At 18.3% G+C, this 14955-nt stretch overlaps 2 protein-coding genes across 2 annotated transcripts in view; both read left to right on the top strand.

Moving 5' to 3' along the window:
• Nucleotides 1–878: 878 nt before the first annotated feature.
• On the top strand, nucleotides 879–1961 carry PRSY57_1307500 (hypothetical protein; the record flags this gene model as incomplete). Its single annotated transcript, XM_012909011.2, has 1 exon — nucleotides 879–1961. One exon carries the CDS (start codon nucleotides 879–881, stop codon nucleotides 1959–1961), a length of 1083 nt encoding a protein of 360 aa, XP_012764465.2.
• A 2021-nt stretch (nucleotides 1962–3982) lies between these two features.
• The window catches only part of PRSY57_1307400 (hypothetical protein), a gene marked incomplete at both ends in the record, with an annotated part of 19017 nt that continues 8044 nt past the window's right edge, over nucleotides 3983–14955 (top strand). The window contains one exon of the mRNA XM_020115138.1: nucleotides 3983–14845. Within this exon, the coding sequence (XP_019970061.1) occupies nucleotides 3983–14845 (10863 nt within the window). The remainder of the gene's footprint in view (nucleotides 14846–14955) is intronic.

The following is a 14955-nucleotide window of genomic DNA, read 5'->3' as shown; positions in this document are numbered from 1 at the left end:
AAAAAAAAAAAAAAAAAAAAAAAAAAAAAAAAAAAAAAAAAAAAAAAAAATGAGATATGGAAAAAAAATTAAAGAAATGAGAAAAATAAAAAATGTGAGAAAAATAAAAAATATGAGAAAAATAAAAAATATGAGAAATATAACAAAAATGTGAAATATAACAAAAATGTGAAATATAACAAAAATGACAAAATATATGAAATTTAAACGAAACAATAAAATAATTTTATTTCATATATGAACTTATAAATTTAATATTTTCATAAAAAATATATTTTTTTATATGACTGAATGGATAGTTTTAGGTTCTTCTCTACTACTATACATAACTATATACGTACATACATACATACATATATATATATATATATATATATATATATTTAAATAAATACTTATTTCTTGTATATGTAAAATTATAATGCCTTTATTATAAGATTACACACATGTGTTATAATTTAATTTTTTTTTTTTTTATTATCACCATATAAAACTTTTAAGATTTTTTTTTAATATACTTATATAAAAACGTGATTTATAATATATATATATATATATATATATATATATGTTTGTGTTAAGATTTTTTTTTTATTACTTATTAAATTTACAATATATGAAATATATTTTTTCTTTTTTTGGTATGAATAATATATGTGTTGAGAAATAATTAATGTAGATAATCAAGAACATATATTTTTGCTTCTGTTCTTTATAATATACATACTTGGCAAAAAAATAATATATATATATATATATATATATATATATATATATATATATATATAGGTACATATATTTATTTGTATATATTAGTATGAGCCATTTAAATATTGAAAAAAAAAAAAAAAATTAAGTGTAACAATATTTTGTAAGAAATGAATAAAGATGGAAAAAATAACATTTTTGTAGATGATATAATAAAAAAAGATATTGAGTTAAAGAAAGAATACATAAACAATGTAATAAATTATAAGGATAGAATTCCTTTGGTAGAGTATAAGAAGGAAGAAAATATAATGGATATATATTCAAAATATCATTTTATAAATAATATATATATTCATGTGACTAAGAGGGATGAGGAGGATAAATTTGATATACACTTTGTAAATGATAATGAAGATAATGAAATAGATAATAAGGATGATTATATTATAAACAATGTTGTTGATAAGATGAAAAGAAATAACTTTATAGATTTAAATGAGAAAAGAAACGTAATTATTTTATTAAGCGGTTGTTCAGGTTGTGGAAAAAGCACCTTAAGTTGCTTACTAGCGATGTTTTTGAATATAAGACGTATTATATCAACAGACATTATAAGAGAAGTATTAAGAAAATTTAAAATAAAAAAAGAAAAGTATCTTCGTTTCTCTACATATGAATCATGGAAACTACATGATAGTGAGGATGATATGAACATAATACAATTATATAATGAGAAATTAAAGAAAAACGGATTTATGAATGATTATGAAAATAATAATAATGATGATGGTGAAAAAGAAGAAATTCAGAAAATATTAACAAAAAGATGTATCGAAAATTATTTAATACAATGTGATGTTTTATATCCATATATAGATGAAATAATATATGAGAATATTCAAAACAAACAATCTCTTATTATAGAAGGTGTACATTTAAGTACCCATGTAATGAAAAAATTAATAAAGAAATATCCAAATAAAATTATATATTTCTTGGTTTATATAAATGATAAAGAAACTAGTATTAAAAGATTTGCTACACGAACAAATAATATTAAATTACCAAATAATAATAATAAAAATGAAAAAGTAAATAAATATATACAAAACTTTAATTATATAAGTGGAATTCAATCTTATTTATTACAAGCATCAAAAGATTTAGATAATACAATTAATTATATTGAAAATATTGATATATATAGATCCTTACAAATGATTATGAATTCTGTATATGCCCATAAATGAAAATATATTGCCATATAAAAGTAAAGTAAGGAAACAGAATGTGTGATATAACAAAAAAAAAAAAAAAATAATGGATATATGGCATATTTCAAGGAGAATATATCATAAATGAAAATATATTGCCATATAAAAGTAAAGTAAGGAAACAGAATGTGTGACATTTTATAGTAACAAAAAATAAAAATTAAATAAAACAAAAAAATAATAAATAAAATAAAAATAATAGATATAAGGTATATTTCAGTCCAACGAGAACACATAAAAGATTTATATATATATATATATATATATATATGTGTATATTGATTTTTTTTTTTTTTTTTTTTTTTCTTTTTTTGATATTTTTATTTGTGTAAACTTTTAATTCATTCGTTTATTTATAATATTCTTCATATATATATATATATATATATATATATATATTTTTTTTTTTTTTTTTTTNATATATATATATATATATATATATATATATATATGTACTTTTTTTTTTTATTTTTTTTTTTTTTTTTTTTTTTTAAATATAATAGGAGAAAAAATATATAATATATATTATATAATATATATTATATATTATATACATATATGTAATACTATACAAAAATAAAAAATCATATATGTATATATGCACATATACATATATTTTAATTTTTTTTTAAGGTCGTATTAGTATGCAATAATAGATATGAACACAATTTTTCTGTGATATAATAATAATAATTAAAAAAAAAAAAAATTAAACATTAATTAATATATATATTATATATATATTTAGTAAACATAAAAAGTTGAAACCCATTTATTCTATATATATAAAGAAAAATTTTATTATATGACAGAATAAATAAATAAAAAAAAAAAAAAAAAAAAAAAGGTAAAGGAGACTTTTCTTATCTTTTAAAGAGACAAATAATTATATATGTTTAATATATGTATTTTTAAATATTCATGTCATATATTTTATTTACAATTTGGACATAAAAGTTTAGCATTTTATTGATTTCCAAATTTTTGTTTTTTTTTTTTTTTAATTTTTTCCTAGTTACAATTTTTTTTAAAAAAAATTATATAATAAATGGTATAAAAGTTTAGCATTTTATTGATTTCCAAATTTTTGTTTTTTTTTTTTTTTAATTTTTTCCTAGTTACAATTTTTTTTAAAAAAAATTATATAATAAATGGTGTTATCAAAATGTTCTAATAATATACATATATATATAAAATACTTATTTTTATTTATTTTTTCAAAACACCTAAAAAATTTAATATATTTTAAATTGTGAAATAAAGAAGAATATATATATATATATATATATATATATATATATATAATATATATATAATATATATGTATGTATTATATTAATTTATATAATACAACTAAATATTTTTGTAATAGGTATAATTATATATGTAGTAATGTATTAATAAAGTGTTCAAAAATATATACTATATATATATATATGTATTTAAAAAAAAAAGAAAAAAAATGATAAAAATATTAATTATATATAACTAATAAAAAGATACATCCAATTTATAATCATAATAAAGAGGAGGTCAAAAAAAAAAAAAAAAAAGAGAAAAAAATATAAAATAAATATCACATATATATATAATATTATCAAAACACATTGAAGTAAATATTTTTCATTTTTTTATTCATGTGGTATATAATTTTCTTTTTCTTTTTCTTTTTCTTCTTTTTTTGTTGTGTTCTTGTTAATATATTTTTATGAATATGATCATACATTATTAGATTTTTATTCAATGGAATAAGAAAATATATAAATTTATGATCCATATGAATATGTAAATATTAATATATATATTAAAAGTAAACAAATACATATTTATATATATATATATATATATATATATACATCCATTTTGTTTACGTTTTTATAACGATATTATTTTTTCTTATTTCCATTTATTATATATAATTTCATTTTAATATTTTATTATTTTATTATTTTTTGTTTTTTATTTTATTTTTTTTATTTTTTTTGTTTTGTTAAAAAATGCTTGAAAGGCGTAATGCATATCATAAGAAAGGGGAAGGGCGCCATTTGAATAAAAGACTTGTAACAAAAAAGAAAAGTAAAAGAAAAGGAAGGTATACAAAAACACCTTTGAATATCCTTGATAGAAATAATAAGAATATAAAATTATTAATTACAGATGATATATCTAGATTAATTTATAAAAATGAAAGTAGAGAAAAGGAAGATATATTATTAAAAGATTATTATAAAAAGATTATAAGAAGTAATAATTATGTGGTTCGATTACATAATTTATATAATGAATTTAAATTAGATGATTGTTTAAATTATGGTTTAGAGAATTTATTAAAATTAAAAAAGAATGACTATATATGCAAAGTGGAATTTTTAAGAATTATAGGGAATATATATTTTCAAATAGAAAAATATAAATATAGTGCTATAACATATATGTTGTTATGTAATATATTAAATAGAATTGATTATGACGAATATAAAGTTGAACTTTGTTATAATGCTGGGGTTGTATTTATAAAATGTTTTTTACAATATAATGATATAAATTTTTATATTAATGCTAAAAATGCTTTACATTATTCTTTAATATATAATGATAAAAAAAATAATATATGTTATAATGAACATATATATGATAATACTTTACTTATACTTAAACATCATTTTCCAAATAAATTTCTTTCCAGAATTAATCAAAAGAAAAAATTGTCGAATTTGTATAAACAACATATTACTACAACTGACGAAAGTTTAACACATCAGAGTAGTACATATCTATCTGATTTGAGTACAGATCAATTAAAAAAAAAAAAAAAAAAAAAAAATCCAAAAAAAAATTTTATACATTTAGATAACCAGCAGCAAGATGATAATATCTCACTGACTTCTTCGTATTTTTATAAAAGTGTGAGTAGCGTAGAAGACAGCACATCGCGATGTAACAATTGTTCTATAGATTATGGAAAAGGTAAAACTAGTGATAAAATGGATAATTCATTGAATGATAAGGAAAGACGGATTAATGAAAAAACGGACTCATTAAATGATAAGAATTCTTCTTTCTTAATTATGGAAACAGCACCTTCCAAAGCTTCTAATATATATTTAAATAATTTTTTAAGCTATGATAATAATATTGAAAGAGAAAATAATAATAATATTAATAATCGTCATAATATTAATAATCGTCATAATATTAATAATCATCATAATATTAAAAACCAACATGATGTTTTAACATTTCGAAGTGAAGATCGAGTAATGAATCTGAGGAACCATGACACTTATAATAATAATAATATTGTAGATGATTTACCTAACACGTGCAATGTGAACACTTTTTTTCAAAGTGATTCGTTCAAAAATAATACAAATTTAATGACAAATAATAATTTTCAAAGTGTAATAAATAAGAATATATCACAGGTATGCATAATTCCTCAATCTAATGTAAAATATAATTCATTGACGAATGTTACAAGTAATATATATCACAATGTACCTAATAATTTATGTAATAACAACTTAAATAATATATTTAAAAAACCTAAACAAAATGTTACGTTTAATAATTCTTCGAATATATTTAGAAGTTCTTCAAATAATTATTTTAACAATTCTTTGTATAAATTACAACTACAAGATGATAATTCTATGAATGTACAACACATGGAAAATAAAAGGTTTTTAGATATTACAAGAAAATCTGAATCTATTATAAATAATAATATAATATCAAATGTGGTTAATAACTTAAATGTAAACAGAATAAATGATATGTGTATAAATGCTCATAATAATATAACAGAGAATGTATCATATCCAATACATCATAAAAATGTATTGATGTCAGTACAAAATAATATACCTATATCTCAACAGCATAATTTTAATAAATATTTAACAAATAATACCGAACAGAATAAATATACAGATATGTTTCCATTTTTTCAAGGAAATACAAATCAAAAATTTGCTTCTGATTTTGTTCATAAACCTATCTTACATATGAATAATAATATACCAAATCATGTTATTAATAAATCACAAAGTTATGATATGAATAATAAAAATGTAGGTTTCTTTAATTACAATCAAGGAAATCATTTCCAATTCTGTCAACCTGATGCTGCTAATATTGTACCTATTAAAGGTATGAATAATAAATTATTAAATATGTCAATAAATAAATCATCAAGTATGTCAATGAATAAATTACCTAATAGTGTTGTCAAAATACCACAACTTACTTTTAATAATAATCAAAGATTACATTCTGTTAATATTCAGCAAAGAGGATCCTTGAATATTAGTTCAAGTGATGTGATCAATGTACCAAAAAATAATATATTTAGCAATATTCCAGAGAAAACTGCGCTCCATTATGAACAAAATGTTATGTTTAATAATTTTCATCATGTTAACATGAATCGTTCAGGTCAAAATGTGCATATGAATATTGACATAAAGGAAAAGCATAAGGATATTAACATAGAAGAAAAACATAAGGATGTTATCATAGAAGAAAAGCATAAGGATGTTAACATAGAAGAAAAGCATAAGGATATTAACATAGAAGAAAAACATATGAATGTTAACATAGAAGAAAAAGATAAGGATGGTAACATAGAAGAAGAACATATCAATGTTAACATAGCAGACAATAATTTAAAAAATTATTGTAATAATAACCAAAAAAATGTAACAAATAAAAGGCTGTCCTTTTATAAGAGTTATATAAAAGGTATGCAGTTAAAATCTGAAGAAAGTATAGAAAAAGAAAATAAAAATGTTTATGGAACAAATGAATATAACACTTTGTATATGGAACATTTTATAGAAACTATCCCATCACAGGATAGTAGTAGAAAAAGTCATGATTATGACAATGTAATATCTATAAAAGATAAACATGTAGAAAGTAAGATTCCTGTGAAGGATATACAAGTTAAAAATGATAAAGTGGATGATAATAATAAGAATAGTAAGTCGCAGAAAACAAAGCACCAAATGAAGCATACAGATGATACATTTTTGAATGATTTATTACAAGATAATTATTTTAAAAAATTGAATGATAGAAATATTAAAAAAATGATGGAAGAAAGAGAAAATTCATCTAAAAATATATTTTCTAAAAATAAAAAGAAGATCATTTTAAATATTTTAAAAAAGGTATACTACAGATATGAACATAATTTATCAAATGAATATTATCATATATATAAGTTGAAAAATCAAGAAAAGAAAAATAAATTTGTTTTAAAAAATAAAACCATTGTGACATTTCTTGAAAAGATGTTTAGAATTTGTAAACGGTTTGATGAAAATATGAATAATAAAATACAATTTATTGATACGTATACCTATAAAACGAAAAAATTAAGAAAAGTACAAAAAATGAAAAATGTACAAAATGATATATACAATAATAAATATAAATATAAAAATAAATACATATACAAACATGTATACAGTTTGGATAATGTGCAAAACTATCATAACAAATTATTAGATGTATCATCTAATAGTAAGCAATATATTACAAGTAATTATCATATTAAGGAAGATCAATCTATAAATCAATCCAACTCAAAACATATTATTATCAAAAGTAACACATCTAATATGAACAATAATATAAAATGTAATAGTTTTAAAGAAGAAAATAGAGTTTTAAAAAGAGCACGTGATGAATTAACACATAATTCTAGATATGTATGTGATAAAGGGAATTATTCAATAATATCTCCTATGAGAAAAGAAAAAAGACAAGGAAAATATATAAAACATATGAATAAAGATATATATAGAAAGGACGTAATGAAGGATGAAAATTTAAATTATAAATATTTTATAAAATTATATAATGATATAAGAAATGATATAAAGGATAATAATAATAATAATGATAATATTAATACAATAAATTATAGTTATATGTCTAATAATTGTGATAATATTGATAAATGTATTTATTCTGAAGAAAAATTATATAGAGAAAAAAAAGAAATAGAAGATATTGTACATATAAATAGCAACAAATATAATAAAAAATTAATAAGAGACAAAGTAAAAAAGTTAAGTTCTTATAATAATCCTATTATTAACAATATATCTGATAAATTTATATATGATGTAGAAAAAATCTTCTTAATGAAAAAATATTCCTACATAATAAAAGGATTAAGAAAAAATGAAAATATTAAACATATATATTATTTATATCAAAATATGTATGATATTACATATAAATTAGATTATATGAACAGTAGTAATTTTTTTAATATTTCCTCTTATATAATAGATATATTATTATTATCAGAAATTAAAGTGAAGGATATATTAAAAAAAAAAATAAATAAAATTAAATATTCCTATAGAAAGTTTTATACATCTACATCTAACATTAATATGAATAATATTATAAAAAGAATAATGGAACATATGCGTTCTATATCTGGAATGACGAAGTATGTATCTAAATGTGAGGACGCACATGTTTGTCTTAACATGAGAAAAAAGAGAAGAATTATAAAAAATAAGGATACAACCATGGATATCATGAACAATAATAATATAAAGTGTAGTTCAACAACGACAGTGAATAATAGTGATAGTAATTCAAATAATAATAATAATAATAATAAAAATATATGTTATAATAATAATATTTGTTATAATAAGAACCATTTTTATTTTAATCACAAATGTAAGGTGAACAATTTAGAAAAAAATCATCTTGTTAAGGATAAAGATACTTTTTTTACTAGGGATAGTAATAAAAAGAATAATACTTCTGATTGCAAAGTCAATAAAAACAAAGAACAGGTAATAAAAAGAGAAAGCATAAGCAATAATAATAAATATGATAAAAAGAAAGAGGAAGGGAATGTTCAAAAGAATAATGAAGATGTGGGTCTTTCAAGTCATTCAACTGTTGTAGGTACAGATGTTAAGAAGCCCAAGAAAGAGAATTTATATTATAAATACAATTGTGCGAGAGAAGAATTATTATATGAAATGAAGAAACATGAAAATAAATATATAAGAATTGAAACATTATATGATTATTATAATGATAATATAATAAATATATGTGATAATAAAATAAGAAAAAAAAAAAAAAAGAATCAGGATAAATTTATTTTAATGCTGTTTTATTATCACAGTAATATGTTGAAGGATAATAAATTATATAATATTATATTTGATGTAATAAGATTTTTTCTTTATAATAATATTATTACGAAAAGGAATGCTCATAATTATATAACATTGATAAAGATATATGAGCTTTTTATTTTGTACAAATATAAATATAAAAAGATATTAACATTTTTTTTTCATGATGTAGAAGATGAACATATTGAGAAGAATAATAAGAATGAAGAAATAGATTATATAAAAAATATATGTGATTCTGATAATTATATAGAATTAATACATTGTCATTTATTTATGTTACGTTTATTATATAAATGTTTTATGAATAAGTTAAAAAATAAATATGTGTATGAAAAAATAAATTTACAGTATATTATAAATTATACATTTACTATTTTAAATTGTTTATTAATAAAATATAGTTATAATAAGAATAATGTTGAAGTAAGAAGACGTGTGTTATTTTTATTTGCGGAATTTTTGTATATAAATTCTAAATATTATTATAAAAATATATTACATTTTTTGGAAAAGTATAATATAGATTATATAATAAAAAGTGAAAGGAATAACATGAAAATGAATAATGTAAAAGGTAATGATAATAATTATTATAATGATAATTATAATGATAATTATAATATGGATGAAGGAATTATGAATAGCTTTGATGAGAATAGTTCTATAGATTTTAAAAAAACACAAAATAAAAGACAACATGAAGATTTTGTTGTGAATTCATTAGATAAAAGAAGGAAAAAAAAGAATTTTTTAATAAAAAATGAACAAGAACAAAAGTATAAATATGGTGAATATTATAATGAATCAAATAATAATTATGTATTGAATAATAATAGCCATATGATGTATTATCCATATCAAAATAGTGTACATCCAAGTTATCTTGTACAGAAAAATATAGAAAGAAAAAAAAACCAAAATTATGATGATAAAGTATATAAAGATATGGAATATGAATATAATGATGTAATTAGAAATAGATCATTATGTCGTAAAAATATTAGAAATAATAATAATAATATAATATGTAATGATTCATGTATTAATTATGAATATGATTCATATGAAGAAGCAAATATGAGCGAATTAAATAATAATCGATATGATAATATTAATAAAAGTAGTAGATCTTATTATAATAATGTTAATTATTTTAAAGAAATATATACAAAAATATATGAAAATATTAATGTTGCTTTTTCATCTTTTTTAAAATGTTATAATAAATGTTTTTTAATTTTGAATTTAAAATTATATGAAAATAATATGTTTAAAAAAAATATTATAAGAAAAATAAAAAAAATTATTTATTTTAATAATAGCCTTTATAGTATGTTATATATGAAAAAATTACCATGTAACAAGATATACAATTTTGTTTTAAATGAAATAAATTATAATTTATATAATAAAGATATTTTTAATAACAAGTCCTCTTTTTTTAAAATTTTAAAAGAAGATATTATTATTTATCAAGTTTATAAACAAAATGAAAACTATATAAAAAATATAAAGGTAGAATGTAATAATAATGATTATATATGTAATATGAAGGAAAAGGAGATTATTCATGAAAAGGAAAATATGTATAATAAGCAAAAGATGTATTATAAGAAAAGAATAGATGAAGATAATTATGTAGTATCTAAAAATTTGTATAATATAAATAATTCAAATGATATATATAATATTTTAATTACATTTTATAAATGTATCAAGATGAACGAAAATTTTGATGTTTCAAAAAGAGAAAAATATAAAATGAATAAAATGGAAAAGAATTTTATTATATTAAGACATACTTATATATATATAAAAAAAAAAATATGTGATGAAATCGAAAGTAATAATATCATAAATTTATTTAAGAAAGCAAAAGAAAACGATGAAAATTTTATTTCTAGTATTGATTATTTACATTCTTTGTTTGATTCAAGATTTTGTATGATAACCCTAAATTATTCTTTACAAAAATTAATAATTAATTTTTTATATGATTGTATATATTTTACAATGAAATATGAAAAGAAAAAAATTTATTTTTCACTTATAAATAATATGATGAATATATATAATATGATATTCTCTATATTTTATTTAAGATTAAATGCATTTTCGGATTTTTCAACAAATAAATTAAATACTTATAATATATATAATTTCAACAAAAAAAAAAATATATATTCTCATGACGATACACATATATATAATATATTCAATTGGTTTTCCTTTATTAATTATAGATATGGTTGTTCCTATGAGTTCATTAATTTTATCTTTACTTCTTTCCATGTTATCACAAATTTCTTGGTAAATATAAATGTCAGTACTGAAATGAGCCAGAAAAAATATATAGGAAGAAAAAAAAACATAATTCATATAACAAATGAATATTTTAAAAATAAAGAATATCACAAAAATATAATAAAAAATAAACAAAAAAATATATATGTTGACAAAAATATAACAAACGAAGAATATATAAAATATAATAATATTCATAATAAGGATGAAGTCACCAATATGTTTCTATTATCAGCTCATAATAAATTAGATAATAATAAGTTAGAAAAATACATGAAGCAACTAAAAAGAAGTAAGCGAAATATAAAACTAGAAAGAAATATATTAAATAATATGTATATTGATAAAATTTACATTTATCGAATTATAAAACAAATACAAAAGAACGTTAATAAAAATGGAGTCTTCAAAATTGACGATAATTATCTTGAGCAAAAATTAAAGATGGATATGGATAAGCATTATTGTTATATTACACATAATAATAAAAGATATAACAATGAAAAAGATAAGAAGAAAAAAAAAAAAAAAAAAAAAAAAAATATAGATATCTATTATGATTTAATGAAAAATATTTTATTAAACTTAAATACGAACAATGAACAAAATATAATAAATAATTCAATAAAATGTAAAAACAAATTATGGAGAGATTTTCTTAAAAACAAATCTTTCCATAAACAACTTTCAAATATATTATATAACAATAAAAATTCTCATAAAATATTAAATAAAATACATAAATATTTATATTTTAATGTAAGTACTAACCATTATATTAATAATAACAATTTCTCTTATATAAGAAGATGTGCTAAAAATATAAAACTCTTAAATTATGATAATTTTAGATTTAAAAAGAGAATATATAATAAAAATGTTGTATATTACCATGTTCCTAAATATAATAAAGATATGGAAAATAAATTAATATTAAATGATTATATTAAGAGATATAAACGAATTGTTAGAAAATATAATAAGTTAAAAAAAATAAAAAGAGAAATAAAATATGAAAGAAATAATATGTCCCTTTTTACATATGTAGCTTTAATTAATAGAAGTTATAATAAATTGTACACATCTATATGTCCTACATTTTCTCACATTTTGTTTTTATTAATATCTATATTGTATGTTGAAAATTATAATATTTTGTATATCAAGAAATCACCAGATTTTTTTATGATCAATGATATATATAATACATATTATATATTTTTGCATATATCTAATTGTATTATATTATTGTCTTCTTCTCCTTTAAGAAATCATTTACATTTTAACCCCGTCGTTCATTTGGATAAAGAGTTTTATAAGCGAAGAATCATAACAAGGTTGGGACAGAACGTGGAAAAAAAAAATAATGTGGAAAAAAAAAATAACGTGGAAAAAAAAAATAACGTGGAAAAAAAAAATAACGTGGAAAAAATAAATAACGTGAAAAAGGTATTATCCGGTGTAAATAAAATAAAAAATAATGAATTAAATACAATTAATTCAAACAGCAAAAAATGTAATTTTATTAGAGCGGATAACGTGGTGCACGTATCAGAAGGTAATAATATATATATGATTAATAAAATGATGAAAAGAAATCATATACATGACTATGCTAAGAATGATTCAGGCAACATTAGTCAACATTATGATGATGTGTATGATAATTATAAGAATAATAAAAATGAGATTGATTTGTCTTGTGATAATAAAAATGTTTCATGGGAACATCATAAAATATATAGAATATATTTAGATACACTTTTGAATTTTGGTTGCATGAATATTTTATTAATAACAAGAAGAAAACATAATAAGAAAACAAAAATGAAGAGAAATAAATATATTTATATTTTTTGTAATATTATTGAAAATTTATTACAGAATTGTATCTTTTATATAGATTTATATAATAACAGTAAATCTAAAAATAGTATATTAGATATGGATGATATGTATATGAGATTAAATAAATATTGTAAAGATAATAATATGATAGAATACTATGATTTAATGAAACAGAATTTAATATATCATTATTTTTATAAATATTATATTATAGATGAATATATTCATAATTTTTGTATAAAACGAAATGAATTATATAATTTAGAAAAATGTTCATTGAATATATTTTATTTTTCGATGAATATTTTATTAACAATATTCAATTCAGATATATCTATACATTTAGAGAGATCCTTATATAATATAAATTATTTTCATCATACAAATCTATATTACGATATTATATTGAATAATATAAAGAAAACCTTGGCATTTATATATTATAGTAATAAATCCTCTTTTAATTCGATTGTTACTTGTGTGTTATATTATCTCAATATATATAGGAAAAACGAAAGATTAATTATTAAAAATAATGAGGACAAGAAGAATGAAAAGGATGATCCTAATGTTTTTCATTTTCTTGATAAAGCTATAAAAGATGAAGATAAAAACAATGTTCAATGTGAGAATGATAAAAGAAAAAAAAATATTGAGAATGTTGGTACTAGTAGTTTTTCTTTAAAGAAATGTATTTTTCAAAAAATACAAAACGTTATAAGTTCTACAAAGAATTATAATAAAAATGATCAAGAGAATGAAGTTATTTATATACATGATGAAGATAGTAATAAATCCATCACGCCTATTAAGTATGATGAGAAAAGAAATGCTCTTCAAACAGTAAGGAAATATGATAAATATGAAAGCAAAAAAAAATACGAAAAAGAAAATAATGTCGAAAAGAAAAATTATGTCCAGAACAAACATTATGTCGAAAAAAACCAAAATGATCATTTTAATCATCTTAAGAATGATAAAAAATGTAGAAAAAAAATTATTAGTTCTATAATATATGATATGATTTGTCCTTATTTAGATATAACGAATATAAGGATTCAAAACAAGATACAAAGGAGAAATCATAGTATTAATAGTTTAATAAATATTTGTTATTCTGTATTATTTCATAATTTCTTATTTATTAAATCAGTATATCCATTCGATATGTTAACAAAAGAAAAAGGAGAGGAAGAATATGATGAGAAAAAAGGAAAAGTGACTAAATATAATTATGATATATTTAATATGAAAATGTTAAATATTGAGGCTGTCGAATTATTTTTATCTTTATATATTCATAAGTATATGCATAATATATGTTTAGATATAAAAAAGTTGGTTGATTATAATATGTATATGAATCATTTCTTTTGGATATTTAAGAAATGTAGTATACCGATATATCATAATGATTATATATATTTAAACTATAAATTTAATAATTTGTATTATACTTTTAATGACTACAATGTGTTGCAATTCTTGATAAATTTTAAGAGATCCAAGAGTGAAGGAAAAGTAATTATAAAAATTAAGAAATGTAAAAATTGTAAAATATATATATATATATATATATATGTATATATATATTTTTTTTTTTTTTTTTTTTTTTTTTTTTTTTTTTTTTT

This window comes from Plasmodium reichenowi, chromosome 13 (assembly GCF_001601855.1).
Source record: "Plasmodium reichenowi strain SY57 chromosome 13, whole genome shotgun sequence".
NCBI lineage: Eukaryota > Apicomplexa > Aconoidasida > Haemosporida > Plasmodiidae > Plasmodium > Plasmodium reichenowi.
This window is presented reverse-complemented; position numbering and strand designations above follow the sequence as displayed.